The sequence below is a fragment of the Daktulosphaira vitifoliae genome, unplaced genomic scaffold (genome assembly GCF_025091365.1).
Source record: "Daktulosphaira vitifoliae isolate Bord-2020 unplaced genomic scaffold, ASM2509136v1 Scaffold_4, whole genome shotgun sequence".
Lineage (NCBI taxonomy): Eukaryota > Metazoa > Arthropoda > Insecta > Hemiptera > Phylloxeridae > Daktulosphaira > Daktulosphaira vitifoliae.
This window is the reverse complement of record NW_026099575.1, coordinates 24,960,871-24,980,512: the sequence shown is the minus strand read 5'-3', so window position 1 is coordinate 24,980,512 and position 19,642 is coordinate 24,960,871. Positions and strand designations below refer to the sequence as shown.

At 27.7% G+C, this 19,642-nt stretch overlaps 1 protein-coding gene across 3 annotated transcripts in view; it reads right to left on the bottom strand.

The window, feature by feature from the left end:
- Positions 1-19,642, bottom strand: part of LOC126904268 (uncharacterized) — a 52,354-nt gene that overhangs the window by 14,039 nt on the left and 18,673 nt on the right. For 2 of the 3 annotated variants that reach the window (XM_050683166.1, XM_050683165.1), the window contains 3 exons: positions 14,817-15,128; positions 14,498-14,591; positions 11,504-11,812 (listed from right to left, as the gene is read on the bottom strand). The exons of the other annotated variant lie outside the window; for it this stretch is intronic. In XM_050683166.1, the coding sequence (XP_050539123.1) occupies positions 11,619-11,812; positions 14,498-14,591; positions 14,817-15,128 (600 nt within the window). In that variant the 3' untranslated portion in view covers positions 11,504-11,618. Of the gene's footprint in view, positions 1-11,503; positions 11,813-14,497; positions 14,592-14,816; positions 15,129-19,642 lie in introns of those variants that run through there. 3 annotated transcript variants of the gene reach the window in all.

The following is a 19,642-nucleotide window of genomic DNA, read 5'->3' as shown; positions in this document are numbered from 1 at the left end:
AAAAAAAAAAAAAAAAAAAAAATCATCTTAGTAAAACCAATACCTTCTCAGCTTCGCATCGAAGCTAAAACAACATTGAATATATTATTTTTTAATTTCTTATAAAATTTTCTTTATTTGAGTTTTACTTTCATAATTCTAAGTAAAGCAAAAAAAAAGTTGAGACATTGATGAGTTATTTTTATTAAATTTGTCTCTTCAACTCAACTTAATAGGCCCGGGGTACGGGTTAACCTTTATGGATCGGTCTTAAATTTTGACCATTAAAAAAAATTAAGGGGTAACTAAATAATAAAAAAGACATTAGATTTTTGTTGGTCACCCTAGTGGGGACATTATTGTTTAAATGAATAACAATTTATTTGCATAAAAACATAGTATTATAATCAGTATTTTTTTTACAATACATCAAATTAACATTATAATGATTAATTTACATTATATTTATGGAATATATTTCTTGTATAAACTACATACGATGGGATGTTATAACATACGATGTTCATGTGTTGGATACAACATGGTTTTGTAACACAACTTATGGAATATATTTATTGTACGTATACAAATGAATATTACAAAATAATTGTTCTTTTTTCTTTTTTTCAATAATGTTTAATAAAATATTTATAACATGTTATAAATATTTTTTTAGTAATTAACATATTCTTGAAAAATAGTTTAGTAAATTTTTCTATTAATGCTAAAAAATTACGCTAGTGATAGTAAATAATATTATATTTATATGGATCTTAGTACATATAGGTTAGCTAAGATAAAATAAAGTATGAAAAATTTTAACCAATGTCGTTATCGGTATCGAAATTGAAATATCTAAAATAAAATATCGATATGCGATAGAAAATAGAAATCGGTAAAGTGGAATATACATAATATAAATCGAAATCAAAATTATTCAATTGAATTATCGATAATCGAAATCGAAANTTTTTTTCTCTGTAAAATGTATGAAAAATAATGTCATAAAGCCCAAAATTAAGTATAAAAACTTTTAACCGATACCACTGACGATCGATTGGATATTGAAATTGGAATATCTAAATTTAATTATCGTAAAGCGATTCAAAATATATTTCAGTAAAATGGAATAAAGATAATCAAAATCGAATGCAAAATAGTTCAAAGAAATATTAATAAAAGAAATCATAATTTGATACGTGGCAATATCATTTCTCATAACTCCTAAAATGATTAAGTTTTTGTTTTGTAATATTATGTCCTACGTTTAATATGATAGTTACACGTAATTAAATTTATAATTATGATTAAAAACTGTAATTTATTGAAATTTTCTTAAATAAAATTTTATTTAAAACATTTTTTTCAATGCTTCAAAGAAAATTTTAATTTTTAGGAATTAGCAATTCCTATTTAAACACTACATTCTATATTTGTGATATTATCATTTTTTTGTTTCCGTAAAATGTATAGAAAATAATTTCATAAAGCCTATAATTCTAGAAGATAATAAAATATTAGATCAAAAGTCTTAGATAATATTATTGTGTAGTATAAATTAAATTTATATTTATTTACCTTCGAGAACCAATTACCTCCGGGTATGACTGTTAAGTAAATATTGTGTGATAACCATAAAATTGCGAAAATATTTAATAAAAACATCTTATAAAACCAACTAAAATCACTCAAACCACGTAAAATTTTAAAATATATTTTATAGCTGAATTTTTCATTTAAATATAAGTATTAGGAAAAGACATTTTACTTAAAATTTGGCTCCATTATTTTGTTATGTAAACATTAAACAAAAATTTACAAAAATAAAATACAAACATTTACCTCTATAAAAAAGAATATGCTTGTATTGATTGAGTTAATATTTTTTTAAATTTTAGACAACATTCATTTATAAATGTATCTTGTCTATTTTACTCTTTAAAACTATATAAAAAAAACATGTATACATTTAGACATTAAACAACTTATATTTTGATCGAAAAGAACAATAAACTTTATTTAGTAAATTGTATGATAAAATTTCATTACGATACAATGAAAAACTGTAACATAATGAAGATTTGAGTGATTAAAATTGAAAGAATTGTGGCAACAATCCAATAAATCAACTTTTTTTCAAAAACCACTTTTTAATAAAAATATTTAAAAGGAAATTATTCTTGATAATTAGAGGCAACAACCATATTGATTATGTCTAAATTCATATAGTTGTTACAAAAATAAATTTAACTTGTTTTGTTATTTGCTGCAATAACAAGATTAGTCCAGTTTTATCTTGTTGTTACAGCAATATGTGAAAGAAATCCTATAATATNACCTTGTTTAGTAAAATGTATGATAAAATTTCAGTACGATACAATGAAAAACTGTAACATAGTGAAGATTTGAGAGTGATTAAAGTTGAACGAATTGCGGCAACAACCCAATAAATCAACTTTTTTTCAAAAACCTCTTTTTAGTAAAAAATTTTAAAGGAAATTATTCTTGATAATTAGGGGCAAAAATAAATTTACCTTGTTTTGTTATTTGGTGCAACAACAAGATTAGTCCAGATTTATCTTGTTATTACAGCAATATGTAAAAGAAATCCTATGATATAATGATAATAATATATGAATAACTATTTGACTAAATAATTACTTTTAACCTGAAAATTTATTTAAGTTTTTTATAAGTGTTACTGCTTATAAATAGAGTAAAAAAATTATTTTTTTACAAAGTAAAATGATTTAATTTTGTATATCAATATATCAAATTATCATATGAAACTTGATTCGTCAATAAATATTTTGAAAACATTAGAAATGAATGATTTTAATTGTCTGTATGATGAACATGGGATAAGTAACCATTTAATNTAATTGTCTGTATGATGAACATGGGATAAGTAACCATTTAATTGATAAATTAGAATTTTTTTTCAATTTTTGAGAGTAATATCTTCAACGAAGATACGAATTATAGTCATTTGACGTATCGTTGAAAAAAGTAGGTCAAGTTAGAGCAGAGAAAATAAATGATAGTCACAAAAAAATATCTTCTCAGCATTACATCGAAACAAAAACTTAAAATATAGTAAAATAATTTTAATACGAATAAGAAATTTCTTTTTGCTTGGGGCGACTAAAGTGATGAGATCCTTGATCTTTATTGAAGTTATTGAATCTAAATTAGATAAAAATCAAACGAGTTAAAAATTTATACTAACTTAAAAAGAATTAAGAAAAAATGCAAAAAATTCATTGCCTACGCGGTTTAGAACCTTGTACCCCAAGCGTGTAAAACATAAGTATTACCAAATCGGCAACTGTACGTCGCTACCGTCGATTGAAAAAATTGGCTATTTAAGCTAGTTCAAATTTCAAAGTTAATTTGCTCGGCTTCAAAAAAGCAAAAAAATTTAAATAAATTTAACTTTCTATACTATATCAATTTTGTTTATATAATATTTATGAAAATCTGTGTACTTCCTCATGTCAGATATTTTAAAATAATATAAAATACAAAACCGAGAATTTTAACATAAACATAGCATATTTTTGAATACAGTAGTCATTTTCACCTCGAAGAAAAATCCATAGGTCAAATTTTTTTTTCAAAATAAAGTATACTTCATAAACTTTAATTTAAAGTGTATATAAAAGTGTCAGTCTTTCTGGAACAATTTCAAAAGTTAAGTTGAAAAAGTTACTATTTTGAAACCCTTCCTGTGGGCTGGTAAAGGGTCAAATGTTCACAAAAATATATAAAATGATAGGTAAATACCTAAGGTATCTAAAATATATATATATATATTTATATATTCATTAGGTTATTGATTTGTTCATTTTTGAAAAAATTATGGCAATTTTAAGTAAAAAAAATTGAAAAAATGTCGAAAATTAGCGATTTTTAAATTTGTAATTTTTTGGGGATTTCCCCCGTTTACGGGGAACGAGGAAATTTTTTTCAAATTTTGAGGGTAATGTCTTCGACTAGATACGATTTGTGATCTTTTGACATATTTTTCATAAAAATCGGTCCAGTTAGAGCTGAGATTGAGCGTTCACAGACACAAAAAAAAAACACATAGTAAAATACCTTCTCAGCTTTTCATTGATGCTAAAAAATTTTTTTAAGAAATTTAATTTAAGATAAGAAAATTATTATATATTTCTATGTGTCTTTTATACGTATATATAGAACAAAACATGAGGATTATTATATATTAAAATTATCTACCTAATAGTATAATGATTTATGGATTAATAATATTTTCTTATTACTTGTCATAAATGGAAACACTGATCAAAATTAATAGGTTAATAGCAGTCGTTTCTGGAATGACTGGTGTTACCCCATTCTCAATTAACATGTAAAAATGTAAGTACATTTCAAATTTCTTCTTATTAAGCAGTATTCAAACTAATGATTGGTTTGCAACAACTTCAATGTTCTAATGTTCAATCACTAACCTTCCTCTTCAACTCTTGATATGAATTACATCCTTGATCTTTTATTATCTGACTTATGTACTGCAATCTTAGTCTTAATTTTGATTTCAAATTTAAATAAGTTTTATTTTGATTAGATCCTTTTAATGTACAAAAACAATTAGACAGAGTAGACTGATTTTATAACTTCATTAGAAAGAATCCAAAAGTCACTATGCGAAAACTTGAGGTCACGAGTATGAGCATAATATCAGCTTTCAACAAGGTAAAAGTAGGACTATTTTTCAAAAACTTGAAAGGATTAATGTTTTTTCCAACTAAAATATATAATATGGATAAAACAGGTATTACCATTGTTCAAGATCCTGGTAAAATTATTGGATCAAATGGTCAATAACGTATAGGCTCTGTTATTAGCTGGGAGCGTGGAAAAAATAATACAGTAATTTGTGCTACGAGTGCATCTGGATCATTTATACCACCAGTATTTATATTCTCACGAAAAATAATGGATATAAAATTTTCATAAAATGGTCCACCATGGTCAATTTATGAATGTACTAAAAATGGATGGACTACAGAAAACATTTTTTGAAATGGCTCGATCATTTGTCTCGCCATTTAAACCCCACTAATGAAAATGCAGTTATATCAATTCTAGATAATTATAGCAGTCGTATATCATTAGGTGCTTATGAATTTTGTAAAAAACATAATATTGTCATGTTATCGTTACCACCACACACATCACATAGGATGCAGCCCTCAGATGTTTTTTTGGAGGGACCAATCAGGGCAGCTTTTAGAAAAGAGTGTAATATATTTATTGAAAATTATGCAATGGTTAAAATCACACCTTATGATATCGCAAAACTTTTCAATAAATCATACTCTAGAGTTGCTACACTTCAAAATGGTATTTCAGGGTTTTCTGCTACAGGTATTTACCCTATGAATTCTAACATATTTATTGAATAGGATTTCTATGCCTATTGTTTTATTTTTTAGTTAGGTATCTAATGTTAAAAGTACTAATTATTATTATATTTCATAAATTTCTAGCAGATATTTTATTACTATTGTCAATTAATTCTAAATAAGTTTGTAAGTTGAATGACTGATACAAATTAAGCCAACTGTTATTATGATGTTTAATTTATATTTGATTTTAACTGTGAAATTTACCTATTACAGGATTTTAGTCATTAAATAAGATTTTATTATTATTTTTAATTTATAAAGTTATATGTATTGACACGGTTCTACGTCACTTCGATATACACGATGGCCCCTGACTCGTGTCACCTTTACCAACTGTCGCCCTACTATGAGTATTTCACTAACCAAACAGCGTGACATACGCTACGGTACAACGTCCAGCAAGTGCCGCACGGCCGTCGACGATCCGCCGCAAATGATACAGAGAGTCTTCTTCACGTTGTCTAAGTGACAACCGGACTCGACGAACCGATTCGCATCCGCAAACCATCTCGACGCCATCAACGCTGCTAACTTTTTTATGTCGAGAATCATGCCGGACACTGCGTCGCCGACGCCAGCGAAAGTGACGCGATATTATGCGAAGATTATTATTAACTATGTCCGTCTTTTCGGTTTGTTTGTTTTTTTTTTTTAATGAAGTTTTTGTTGCTTATTAATAAACGGCCTACGGGTCTCTATCCTCAAAACCAGTGTCGACAACAGTTGCAACAGTCGTGTCAGTATCTAGCTGATGTCTAATTACCTATGTTATTTGATTGAAAATATGTTTGTAATTTGAAAGAGACTGATAATAAGCTAAGATGTTATGTTTAATTTACAAAATAAATAGTTATGAACAAATGAAATAAAATTGTTGATATAATCAAGTGCTGCCTATTGGTATTTGTTTTCAGTAATTATATTTGAAAACAACTTTTAGTTTGAACTATATTTCAGTGATTTTTATTTAAATTATTTTATCCCTATCTTTTTACATGTATTTATGTATGGCCGATATTCCCCCGGGGTAGGGGGAGTACCGGTCATTTGCATTAAAAAAAAATATATTTCTATATATAAGATTAAGTTTTAAAAATCTGAGACTTTGATATAATGCAGTCAATATGTTTATGCATCCATTTATTGTAATATAATAAAATTTAGAGTCTCAGAACCAGAGATATAACAATTTTTGCTAAGGTGACAGTGTTCCCCCGGTTACCCCTAATATTTGTATATACTAACAGAAAAATTAGAGGGCTGGTGGGTGTTAAAATAATATATAGTACAAAATGAAATAAAATATGATGGAATAATACATGGTAAAGTGTAGCTAAATATGTATGGGTGTAAAGGGTGTAATGATATAAATAAAATGGCATTAAGACATTAAGCTCAGAGACTAGGTACCCAATAAGTAAAGAAATGCAATACACTTAATCCAATAAAATAATTATTCAGTTAATTTAAATTTTAGTTTGAATGAAAATAATTGTGACCTTAAGTTTTGTCTGCCAGCGCGATGTTCGGTAGAACAAAAATATTAAGCTCTAAGACCCAGTAATAAAGGTTCACAACGAATATTTACCATTAAACAAATATTGGATCAGATTTATTTTAAAAATAAAATAAATTTCAAATGTCTTAGGTTTTAAATATTAATTAACAACTATTTCCATAATAAGAAAAAATAAAATATTATTATTTTATAAACAAATAAAAATTAAAGATTCACCAAAATAAAATTCAATTTAAATTTATTTTAAGTCCCGCTTAATTTAAAAAAATATAAGTCAAAAAAAATAAATAAAAAGTTTAAGTGTTTTTAAGTTATAAATTTATATGTATTAGTAATAAATGATTTTTATTAAAAAGTAATATATTAATTAAAATAAGTATTTTAATATTAAAAATTGTATGAATTTAAAATATAAAATATTTATTTATATTATTATGAATTGCAAGCAATCGCGGAACTTTTATCGAACACTCATGTTTACCAAATGTACACGATGTTGGACTTATAATATAAGTTCGATAAACATATGAAAGGTTACAAATATAAAAAAAAAATTGAATTAATTGGCCACAACGGAAAATTTGTAACTTTCATGGCGCATTGAAAAATAACTTCAGGTTTTCACCACAATCACAAGAAAAACATCACAGGTGAATACGCTTAAAGCACGAAGTAAAGGAATCCCAGGAACAAAAATAATATGAAGGCTATGGGTCCACCATGACCACTATATTCTTGGTAACGACAAAATTTATGAAACTGTATGAGCCAAAATCACACATTGTATGAAAAATTTTAAATAAATAATTAAACTAAAAGAAAAAAAATGCACTTAGAAATCACAGAAAAAAAATTTAACATTTAAAATAATTACGTGTTTAAAATAAAATTCACAACACCAAAAATTAGAAAAAATTGAGATCATTAATGACTGAAATTAAATGCAATAAGTATAAAAAAAATTCACTAGCGTCAAAACGCAAGTACAAAAAAATGAATAATAAATAGAAAAATAAACCACAACAACGCGTCGCCAGAAATCAGCTATGTCGTCTTAACACGACGTAGCATTAATCAAGAATATATTAAAATTATATTGGTTAGCGTTCATCGAGAAAGACTAAAATTTAACATTGAATAAAATAAAATACCATATATTTGAGAGAAAATTAAAATAGAACAAATGTGCTGAGACACAAAAAAAAAAATTTAAGACTAAAAATTTAATAAATGATTAAAGTTTAGTAATAAGAGTAACATCATAAATCACTAAAAAACCTACAAAAAATTAACACATGTTTGCAGAACAGTCGGACAAAACTCACGAACCGGATTAGCAATTAAAACACGGAAAAAAAATACTTACGGCACCCGGAAATATATCGTGCAGAACCGAAATAATAAATAAAAAAAATTAAGTGTGTAGCAAAACTCAAGAGACAAAATTAAATTAAGTTAACATGCAATCTTCTCTCCCGAAAATACCTGAATAATAATTCAATAATTAATAAGCACACGGAATCAAACATCGTGGCTAAAAAAATAGACTGATCAGCGGAGAGCATTGGGACACCTGAAATTACAAAAACAACGTGAAAAGGTAACACACTACAGAGAGATAATATTGAACCAATAATAATAATAATTCTATCTTAATTAAATTGAAGTATTCAATGATGACTTCGACGTTGGTGATGAATGGTGATGGCACGGTGTACATTGACTCCATGAATGTAACGAAAACTCCAGACTGCAGCAGTCCATCAAATTCATACGATCCAAAAAAATCGTAGACAGTTGTCCAGGAACGTGAACGGCAACAGACGGCATTTGTGTGTACACCACGGGAAGGCACGGCAACTCTTGTTTCTAAAACATGATTTTAGGCAAATAACAATGTCCAAGGGACCGAAATTGTTAAAAATGTTATGAGCCATTAAGAACAAAATAAATAGGTATGATGTACATGACTATACAACGACTACAATTCAGAGTAAAAAAATCTACAAAAACATAAAATTAACTTAATATAGAATAAACGAAAACTAAGGTAAGCCTTGCGAAATCGCAAGAATCCTGGCAGGGTTGCCACTTTGAAAGGTTACAAATACATAAAAAAAAAAAAATTGAATTAATTAGCCACAACGGAAAATTTGTAACTTTCATGGTGCATTGAAAAATACAAAAAGAAAGGGTCGCCAAACCACTGGGCGAGACAATGTATTGTCGAATCACAGTAGAATTAAAAAAAAAAAATTAAATCTTGTACATTAAAAACAATTTAAGATAAAAAAAAAAAAAAAAATAGAAAAGTTATAAAGGTTGAAGTTGATGTCCGTTGAGTTGTTAATGTACACCAAAACATCGTGACAGTTGTCACATAACCATGATGATCAGTGATGACCTTATACAAGGTCGTTGCTCGTACCTTATAAACTAAGGGGAATTGATTTTTGAAAGTGTGGTGATGTTACGTTACTATTATTGTGAGAATTATTTTAATAAAATACAGACAGCACATCCGATTCGTGAGACTGATGAATTAACAAATAATATTTATTGCCAAATTGGCAATAGTTCTAATTATTATAAAAACCCAAAAGACCTGACCATCGTGGTCAGTCGACTCCAGTGCCTTGTGTCATTCATCAGCCTTAGTACTCGGTTGTCGCTGTCCAGCTTACTGCTTAAAGTAAAGTTTTTGTTTATTCCTTTTTAAACCTATCTACTCTCTTCCGCCACATTTCAGAGTACTTGTGTCTTGCACTTTGTCTGCACCTCATACTCGGCTACCCCGTTCTCTCTTTGAAGTACTTTAGTCTTGCACTTCATCTGCATCTCGTACTTTGTTATACTCCTTATCTGGTACGCCCAGTATTTGTGTCTTGCACTTTGTCTGCACCTCGTACTTCATTATCCTCTCCTATACCCAAAATATTTGTGTCTTGCACTTTGTCTGCACCTCGTACTTCATTATCCTCTCCTATACCCAAAGTATTTGTGTCTTGCACTTCGTCTGCACCTCATACTTTGGGCTACTTTTGCGTACACCTGGTATTTGTGTCTTGCACTTCGTCTGCACCTCATACCTAGGTGTTACCCTTATTCCCTTCCTATGACAATAGCCTTTCGACACCCACAGCTAACCCGGAGTGTCAGCCGAACACGGTGACTGCTGTACGACAACACGCACGTGAATACCTGGACAGCAGGCACCACATCCTCATATTCATCTTCGCATCACAATTACATTTACACCTGTTTCCTTTCTTTTATTGTGTTACGACAAAAGGAAGAAAAAAAACTACAAAATACACGAGTCCATTGAAGATGGAACACGCAAAAATAATAATAGTTAAGTTAAATTAAGGGGACTTTATAAGTAATAAAAAAAATTAAGTTAAAACCGTAAAAACTAGTAAAAAACCGAACGGTCAAAAAACCTTGTCTACAAATTACAGGGGAACAGAGAGAAGAAAAAAAATAGATATTAATAAAAAAAATAATAGTTACACCTACACTTTCATAATTAAAGAATACGATGAACGTCTTCGGGTACCCACCAGCTATTAATCACGGCATTACCGCTAAGCACGGCGGGTATACGTCCCAAGTAAGCGACTGGTTTTAAACAGTTAGAAGTTAGGACAACCCCGGAATAAAATGCACTACGTCATCACATTGTACTAATACTATATACACGACGAAAACTAACACAACCAGTTCCGAGTATGGTTAATTTTCGAACAAAACGTCCAGCGTTTGATCCGGCGATACGTTGGCTAGCTTTTAGAGTAGAGATCAAAAAAAAAATTAAATATCCAGTGACGGAAATTATTAAGAACAATTCGAATCATAAGGCGACAATGTGTGTGGTGAGCAGTGCAAATGACGTTCAAGATAGAAAAAGAGTGGGGTGAGTGTACGCACTAATGCCGTCCATGAACCGGTCCGAAGAAATACACAGCTGATTTTTAATAATTATTTAAATTTTAAATGATAAACGCCGTCGCAGCACTCATTCGGCTCAACCAAGATAACTGAGAACACACACATATACAAATAGACAAAAAAAATAAACAGATACTTTTTGTCACGTTACACATATTATGTTAATCGAACAATACAATTTTGACCGTATACCTAATAAAACAATAGAATCCGCCCGTAACGACCGAACGAAAGACCGCTATGATGCGCGTTAATCTTTTTTTCGATCCCTTTGAAAAAAATTATCTATTACAAAATATTTATAATTCCAATGCATAACAATTATTTAAAAAAAAAGTAACGCCAAATATTGATTGGATAAAAAGTTATTACAATTGTTATAACACCTGTATATCGATGGTTTGGCGTGCAAACTCATTAATACATTTTTGTAATTTACCATTTTCTTAATTATTAAATATTCTATTAAGTGAGCTAATTAAATGTATACATTTTTTTCTTTAAAAAAGCAATATTTATACCTTTATACGATATATTATATATAATTAATGATCTTAAAGATTAATTATTAATTGATAACTTGATAAATTATTTAACTAAAAAAAAATTCAAAACTGTATTATCAACATTACTTTTATTTTAAAAATAAATAAGTGGTTTCTAATGTACAAATCACTGTATATATATTTAAAAAATATTCGCATAAAATGTTTTAAAACAGTATCAACAGTACACTATTTGTCAAATACATCTGTAATAATTAAAAATTGCTCATCCATGTCATATAAATAAATAGATTTTTCTTGACTTATTGTTGACTCATCTATAGAAATGTTTTTAGGAAAGTAATACCATTTGCGATCCTCTTTTATAAATATATATATGCTTGTTTCAATAACATAACTTGTAATTAAAATTAAGACTGTATCTACGTAAAAAAAAAAATATATTTATATTATTAGTATAATAAGGAATATTCGTTAGCTTTAGTGAATGTTGTAATATCCATCCATATTACTTTTAAATAATTCTTTAAATATTTGAATGTAAATTATAAGACAAGTGCAATGTCACAAAAATTGTATTATTTACCAAATTGATATCATAAAATTACTTTGTAATTAAAATATATATTTTTTCATGTAATAGTTATCTAATTCATGATAACCGTGTAATAAAATATAAAATGATAATAATAAAATAGTCTAAAAGAGCAGCACGTCATTTGTGATGACCAAAAAAATAAGAGATGGACTATCAAATGTATTAAGTAAAAAGACTAAGAGCATCATCCAAGTAGTCCAGTTATTACTGAGTAAAGCAGAATAACGTAGAACAGCATGGCATACAGTAGTGGAGTTAGTGACTTAACTATTTAGCACAATATGATGGTAAATGAGCAAGATCAATCTCGACTGCCGTACACTTCCTGACACTTATAACTCTTATTTCGACATTCAAATTATTTCTATTTAACTATAATCTATTTTCAGAATTTAAATAAGAACAACAAAAGATGAGTCAATTGTATTAATCCTTATAAAAACGTTTTAATGACTAGAAGAATATTAATTGTTTCTTTTAATAATAAGGTTTTATGAATAGTCAAATTCATTAATATAACAGTAATTAATTTTTACAATCTAACATATCAACAGAATAATTTTATACTCTATAATTTATATTAATATTCTTATTATTTTGAACCCTCGAACCACGACCCCGATAAAATATTATACGTAGTAATTGACTTGTGTTCTACCGCAATCTTGCTGCTTTCTTATAATATTATTACCTTCTTTTATTTTTATTATATTTTTGAATTACTACATGAATATCCAAAAATGTAATCTATTTTGAAAGTATATATAATATTAGAACCAAAATAAAATTAAAAGTACTCGATTACTTGGTGTACTTAGGCATGATCTTTACTCATTATAAGAGCATATTGTTTCTCATATACCCTCAAAATGTGTTGTAACATTTCTGCGATTTTTTTTTTTTTAACTCTTCGAGTTGCGCGGAAAATATCCCCTACAATTAGCATAATGTCGGATGTTTTTAGACCTCTCATTCGCACTATATGTATAGGTTCGTGAGAACCAGCCTGTACAAAATATTCAAAGATTAGAATATTAAACATGAATTTACGATAAGTTATATATATTATATATATACATATAATCGTCAGTAGACGATTGCCCTATAAAACTTTAATACTATTTAAGACAGTAGTATTTTTTCCTTAAGCTCTTACCATAATATTTTTTAGTAGTGAATTATTTATTGAATAAATACGAAATGTCTAGACCATCACATGAGTGAAGATTTGTATATCGCCTATTCAATGTAAATCACAGAGTTTCCAGCAAAATTTTTCGCGCTCTTTCGCGTTTGTTGTTTTTTTAAAAGAAAAATGTTTTCTCTCCTGGATCATTTTCTAGGGATACATTCGCGGATTATCATAATTCATTTACATTTTTTTTTTTAATGACGAGTGCACATTTCGTCTTAATATATAGTTAGTTATTACAACACTTTTATTAATAGTTTCTGTTTGAAGAGAACGCCTTTAGCAAATACCTAATTGAGTTGGGTTGGGTTTAAATCTTCTAATTCGTATATATCAACAGGCAATGTTACTTTCAGTACGAATTCTTAACCGGCAAATCCAAAAACGATTACATTGTTAGTTTCATAAATGTTTTGCATTGTATTTCATGTGTGTAATCTCAACAGTTCAATTTCACAGTTATCATCAACGACAATGAATAGATAAAATTGTCATTCGATTTGAAAATCTCACCGGACATTGTTATTAATGATATTTTTGTTTTTAAAATTAATTTTTGCAATATTTTTGATCACTAAGAAATTTCAGACATATACAATTTGTTGTAAAGAAAGTCCGAAAAATTCTTCAGTTGTACGTGTTTTTAAAGTCTTTAAAATACTACAATACTTTTAATAGTGGAAATAAATTTCTAAAACTATGAAAGAACGTAATGTGTTTATCAGGTTTACTGTGATTCTCGATACGTCCAAATTAATTACGTGAATTTTATTTGCACATTATATCATACGCCTTATGATATAATGTGCCACAATAAAATACATTTGGAATGAGCACGCGACTAACGAATCGTTCAATATCATCGTCGTATATGCACTATATTGGGTATTTGTTGAGTATTATCATAAGGCCCCAAAAAGGCGTATGGTAGATCAGTATTAGACCTCAAAATAATATTTTATTACTATTAGTATTTTTAAAGAGCCGTTCGCAGAAATGTTGTAACAAGTTTACAGGGTATAATTTTAATTTTAACTAAATTAATGAATAGTACTTAAGTGGAGCTAGGCAGTATTTAAAATTTACAAAATTGTTAACATAGAAGTTAAGTTAGCTTATTTAAAAATTTTTTGATAAAATATTCTCTTGTAAATTAGTAAATGGTCATTTCCCATTACATTAAAGATATTGCGTAGACTAGTTAATCACGCTGTATGTATGATCGTATATTAAAAATAGCGACAGAATGAAAATCAATTTTCTAGTAACCAAAATCTTTGTACTTTAATTATTAATAAAAAAAATTTTAAAAAATACCAAGTAACTTTTCTGGACTATAAGATGCAGCATAAATATTTTTACTGTCTTCATCTTCAAAGATTTTAGTAATATAATTTTCATTTTTTAGATTCTGTAAAATAAATATATGAGTTAATGAAAAAAAATACGCATATCTATATTGTTTGAAAATATGAGCAAAACTCAAATAGGGCTAAAATTGGTTAAAAGAATTCCAAAATACAATATATGATATTATTTACCTTATATAAATGATAAAAATAATAATATTTTATTTATATTACTTATTAATATATTTTGATCATGATTATGGCATATATTTATATAATATAATTACATTTTCAACTTTTTTACGTAATTTTTTGTCATTTTTTTGTGTTCCAGTAAATAAAACAGATATAATTCTAAAAAATTGATTATTATCCAAAGTAACGTTTAAACATTGAGTACTTTTTGGTGTGCTCAACATTTTATTTAATTCTATAATCTTGTGTGGTTTTTCTGTTTGAAATTTTAATTTTTTACTTATTTCTCTTCGCCACTTTGAATCAACTGGTTGAAAACGGTAATCAGCTTCAATATGTATACCATATGAACACCAGTTTCCTTCTTCTAGTTTCATCTCTGTTATGTGAACCACCTTCGATTTCTATAATATCGATTAAATTTGAATTACAAATTTAATTTAAAAATAAATATAAATGGAGACTTTCACAGAATTATATATGTTTTGATTATCAATTTTTTTCATTTTTAAATATACCTATATATTAGATGAAATATCATATGAAATTTATTTAAATAATTTAATTAGACTCTATACTTAAATATAACCTTGAAATCTTTTTATAACATATAGAGTATTCCACGTGCTTATCAGGAGTCTCACGGAAGTACCTGTATATTTTTTTTATTATTGAAATACAGATATTAAAAAAATATATATTCAATATATATGAAAAATAAAACGTTTCAATAAAAAGTTTTTTTAGATAAATAGACCGGTCTATTTATCTAAAAAAATTATAATTGATGTAATAAAAGCCTGTAAATTCTAATATTGATTTTTTTTTTAATATTGAAAATTTTTTATTTTATAATCCTGAGTGAATATAAGAGAGAAAGATAAATACAAAGTAAGAATAAGTACTTGGAATGTTGGAACATTAACTGGTAGAAGTGGAGAATTAGTAGAGGAGAAAAGTTATTATTTATTGTGTGCAGGAAACTAAGTGGAAAGGAGAGAAATCAAGGGAAATAGATGAGGGTTATAAAATAATATAATCAGGTACTCTAGTACAAAGAATGGTTTAGGGATATTAATGTATGAGGAGATGAAAGGTAAAGTAGTAGAAGTAGCTCAGAAAAGTGACAGGATTATAGTCGTAAAATTGATATCTGAAGAAATAGTGCTGAATGAAATAAGTGCCTATGCACCACAAGTAGGATGTGATGAAATAGACAAGGAAGTGTTTTGGAGAGAGAAGGATGAGGTAATGCAAGGAGTACCTAACAAGGAGGATGTGGTGATAGGTGGAGATATGAATGGACATGTAGGTAATGAGAGGAGAGGATATGAAAGAGTACATGGAGTGGGGAGAATGTGGCTGGAGAAAGAATCCTGGATTTCGCAGTATCGTATGATCTTGCTGTGGTTAATACTTATTTTAGAAAAAGAGATGAACAATATATAACTTATAAAAATGAGAGGAATAGATAACAGATTGATTATTTTATGTGTAAGAGAGAGAGCGTAAAGCGAATAAAATATTATAAAGTTATATCAGGCGAGAGTGTAACTACAAAACATAGACTGATGGTAATGGAGTTTTGGGGCTTACAAGAAAGAGAATATACAAAAATAGAAGGACCTCGGGGAAAATTGAAGATCCGGTGGTGGAAATTTAAAGGGGAAAATGAAAAAGAGATTGTAAAGATGGTAAAAGAGAAGACGGTGCGGAATGTTGAGGGAGACATAAATGATATGTGGAATAGATTTGCTAGTTGTGTAGAAAATACTACAAACGTGATTGTTGGTGAAAGTAGGAGTAAAATGCCAGGAAACAAGGAAACCAAACCACCAGGTTTCCTTGATGAGGACGTTATAGAAAAATATAACTTTTACTTTCTATGAAAAATCATAGAAAGTAATATAAAGCAATTAAAAGTATGATAGAAGAGTAAAGGATAGAAGATTGGATGGAGTATAAACACTTGTACAGTAAGTAAGGCGAATAAGAAAGTAGAGCAGAGAATGAGTGTAGCAGATATGAGAATGTTTAGATGGATGAGTGAAGTAACTAGAGAAGATAGGATAAGAAATGAGCATATAAGAGGGAATATAGGTGTAACGTCAATGGTGGATAAGATGAGAGAAAATAGACTTAGATGGATTGGTCATGTTATGAGGAGGGAAGAATCGAAAGTCGTAAGAACAGTTTTAGAAATTAATATTGAAGGAAGAAGAGGTAGAGGAAGACCAAAAAAGAGATTGAGAGATGTCATTGAATGCGATATGAGGACAGCTGATGTGAGCGTAGAGAATGTGAGTGATCGTGTCAGGTGGAAGTTTAGAATAAGGGTGGCCGATCCCAAGTAGTTAGGATTAGGGTGAGGAAAAAAAAGAAAAAGAAGAAGATTCCTGAGTGAATGGGTTTTAACATGAATGTTAAAAACGACAGGTAGGAAAAACGATATTAAAGCATCCAATATTCAAACTTCGTTAATTTTTTAATTACCAGCATAACTGTAAGTGATATATATATATAATTTATATATATTATATATAAATTAACCTACGACAGTTTTGTAATCACCATTAAAATATGAAATATCATAATTTAGTCTATAGAAGCGTTGAAAAAGTTTTTAACCAAATTAAAAGACCTAACTTTCATCACTACGTTAATTACAAATAAATTCCTCCTTTTCAAGCAATCTTTTGATTGAAAAATTTGAAAATGATTTTATTTATGCTTAAAAATATAATTTCCTTCTTAATAGTTTACTAATAGTGTTCGCGCCGCATACGAAAGCGTAAATTGCGCGCGCAATCTTAGTTCCGTCCACTCACCTTCCCTTCCTCTCACAGTTGTTTGGCGGCATCGGTCGGTTATCACTACAAAAATATGTATGTTTTTTCTTTAGTATAGGTTAATTTATATAAGTTTTTCTATCATTTTTTTCCCTTTTTTTTTAATAACAGACAGTAGTTTTTATAGCTAGCCACACTTTAGCATAAGTACTACTTATTAAGTAGTATTATATTATATTAGTAGTATATTTTGGTGATTAGTTTTATTTGAAATGATTTAAGTCACACGGATGACCTTTGTAGCTTTGTCATTTTATTCTATGTAATTATTGAGAATTGTTGAAAATTCTGTTCGCCGGATTTGTTATTGTGTCAGATCACCTAAGGTAATAATCATAATTTTTGTTTGTTGTTTGTATACTATACACAGCTGCATTAATCAATTTATTTAAGTTACACGGATGACAATGGTCAATTGTTAACTCGGATTCTCACAAATAATTGTTGTTTGTATTTATTCTAGATTTACTACTTATTATATATATTGAACGTTCTTTGTATTTGTATTTATGCATATTCACTAAAAATCACATTTATTCATATTGAAAAGTATTAGCATTTTTGTCAACTGTTGTTATTATATCACTCAAGGTGACATTGTGAATTTTCGACATATTATATAATTGTTAATTGTATAAAATAGAAATTATTTTATGTGAGCCAGCAACCAAAATTTTCGTTTTGCATGCATTTGAATATAAAAATCCTTTCCTATTAATCACTAGGTAAGCGCAGTATTATTTCCCATCCCTGGTAAATACAAATAGTAATATATAATTTTAAAATTTACATAGTTTTTGTGAGTCAGAACTTTTAAAATTTAGAATATTTGATTTAATAATAAAAAGGATTTACTATTTCACAATATTTATAACAATTGGAAACTTTTGGTTTTCGCGTCATATACTGAGCAACTTAACTTCATCATTGATTATTTATTATTTGTAGTAATTTAACAGTGAATATAATAACGAATACAAATATAACGTTGTAATAATCAAAGAACCATAGCTTAATTTTATCGATAAGAGCATCAAAATGTAAAATTAAAAAAAAGTTTCTCAATAAATTGAACTGATTAGAAAAATAAAGTTTCAATAATATGGACAGAAATAATGAATATTTTAGCTTCGATAAGAACTTAAGAAGGTATTAATTTTACTAAGTTGTGTTTTTTTTTATNCTTCGATAAGAACTTAAGAAGGTATTAATTTTACTAAGTTGTGTTTTTTTTTATTTCTTATTTATTTATTTTTTTTTTTAGCTTCAATGTGAAGCTGAGAAGATATTGGTTTTACTATGATATGTTTTTTTTTTGTGTCTGTTACCACTTTTTCTTAGCTCTCATCGAACCGATTTCTTTCAACGATACGTCAAAAGATCAAAAATCGTATTTAATCGTAGACATTACCCTCAAAAAGGAAAAAATTCCCCTCATTCCCTGGAGAATGGGGGAAACCTCCAAAAAAAATTACAATTTTATAAATTAGTAATTTTTAAATTTTATTTTTTTAAAACTACCATAACTTTTTCAAATATAAACAAATCAACATACATTTACAAATGCATAATGTCTTTACTTATCATGGTATATTTATTTTATAAATCTGACTCTTTACTTGCTCACAGGAGGGATTCAAAATGACAAAAAATCAATTTTTTCAACTTAACTTTTGAAAGTGTTCCAGAAACTCTAACACTTATATATATATATATATACAGGGAGATTTTTTTATCATAACCCACTCAATTACTTACAGAATAATAATAATTAAAAAATTTTTTTTTATTATTATCTTTAGTTACACATTATTCTCGAATTATTAACTATGTAATACTTTTTAAGTTCATCCCTTATGCCTGGTAAGGGTGTCAACTTTGTTTTTTTAAATGGTAACACATATTTTGAATTTAATAAAATGTTTGAGTTTTTAATTTAATAACAAATGTCATTTGAATTTTTAATATAACTTTATTCGTTTATTAGATATAAACATTTAAAGTTTCAATTTTTTGAGTTAATATATAGGTATAATACACAAGGGATTACAAATACAGGTAGCTAATTG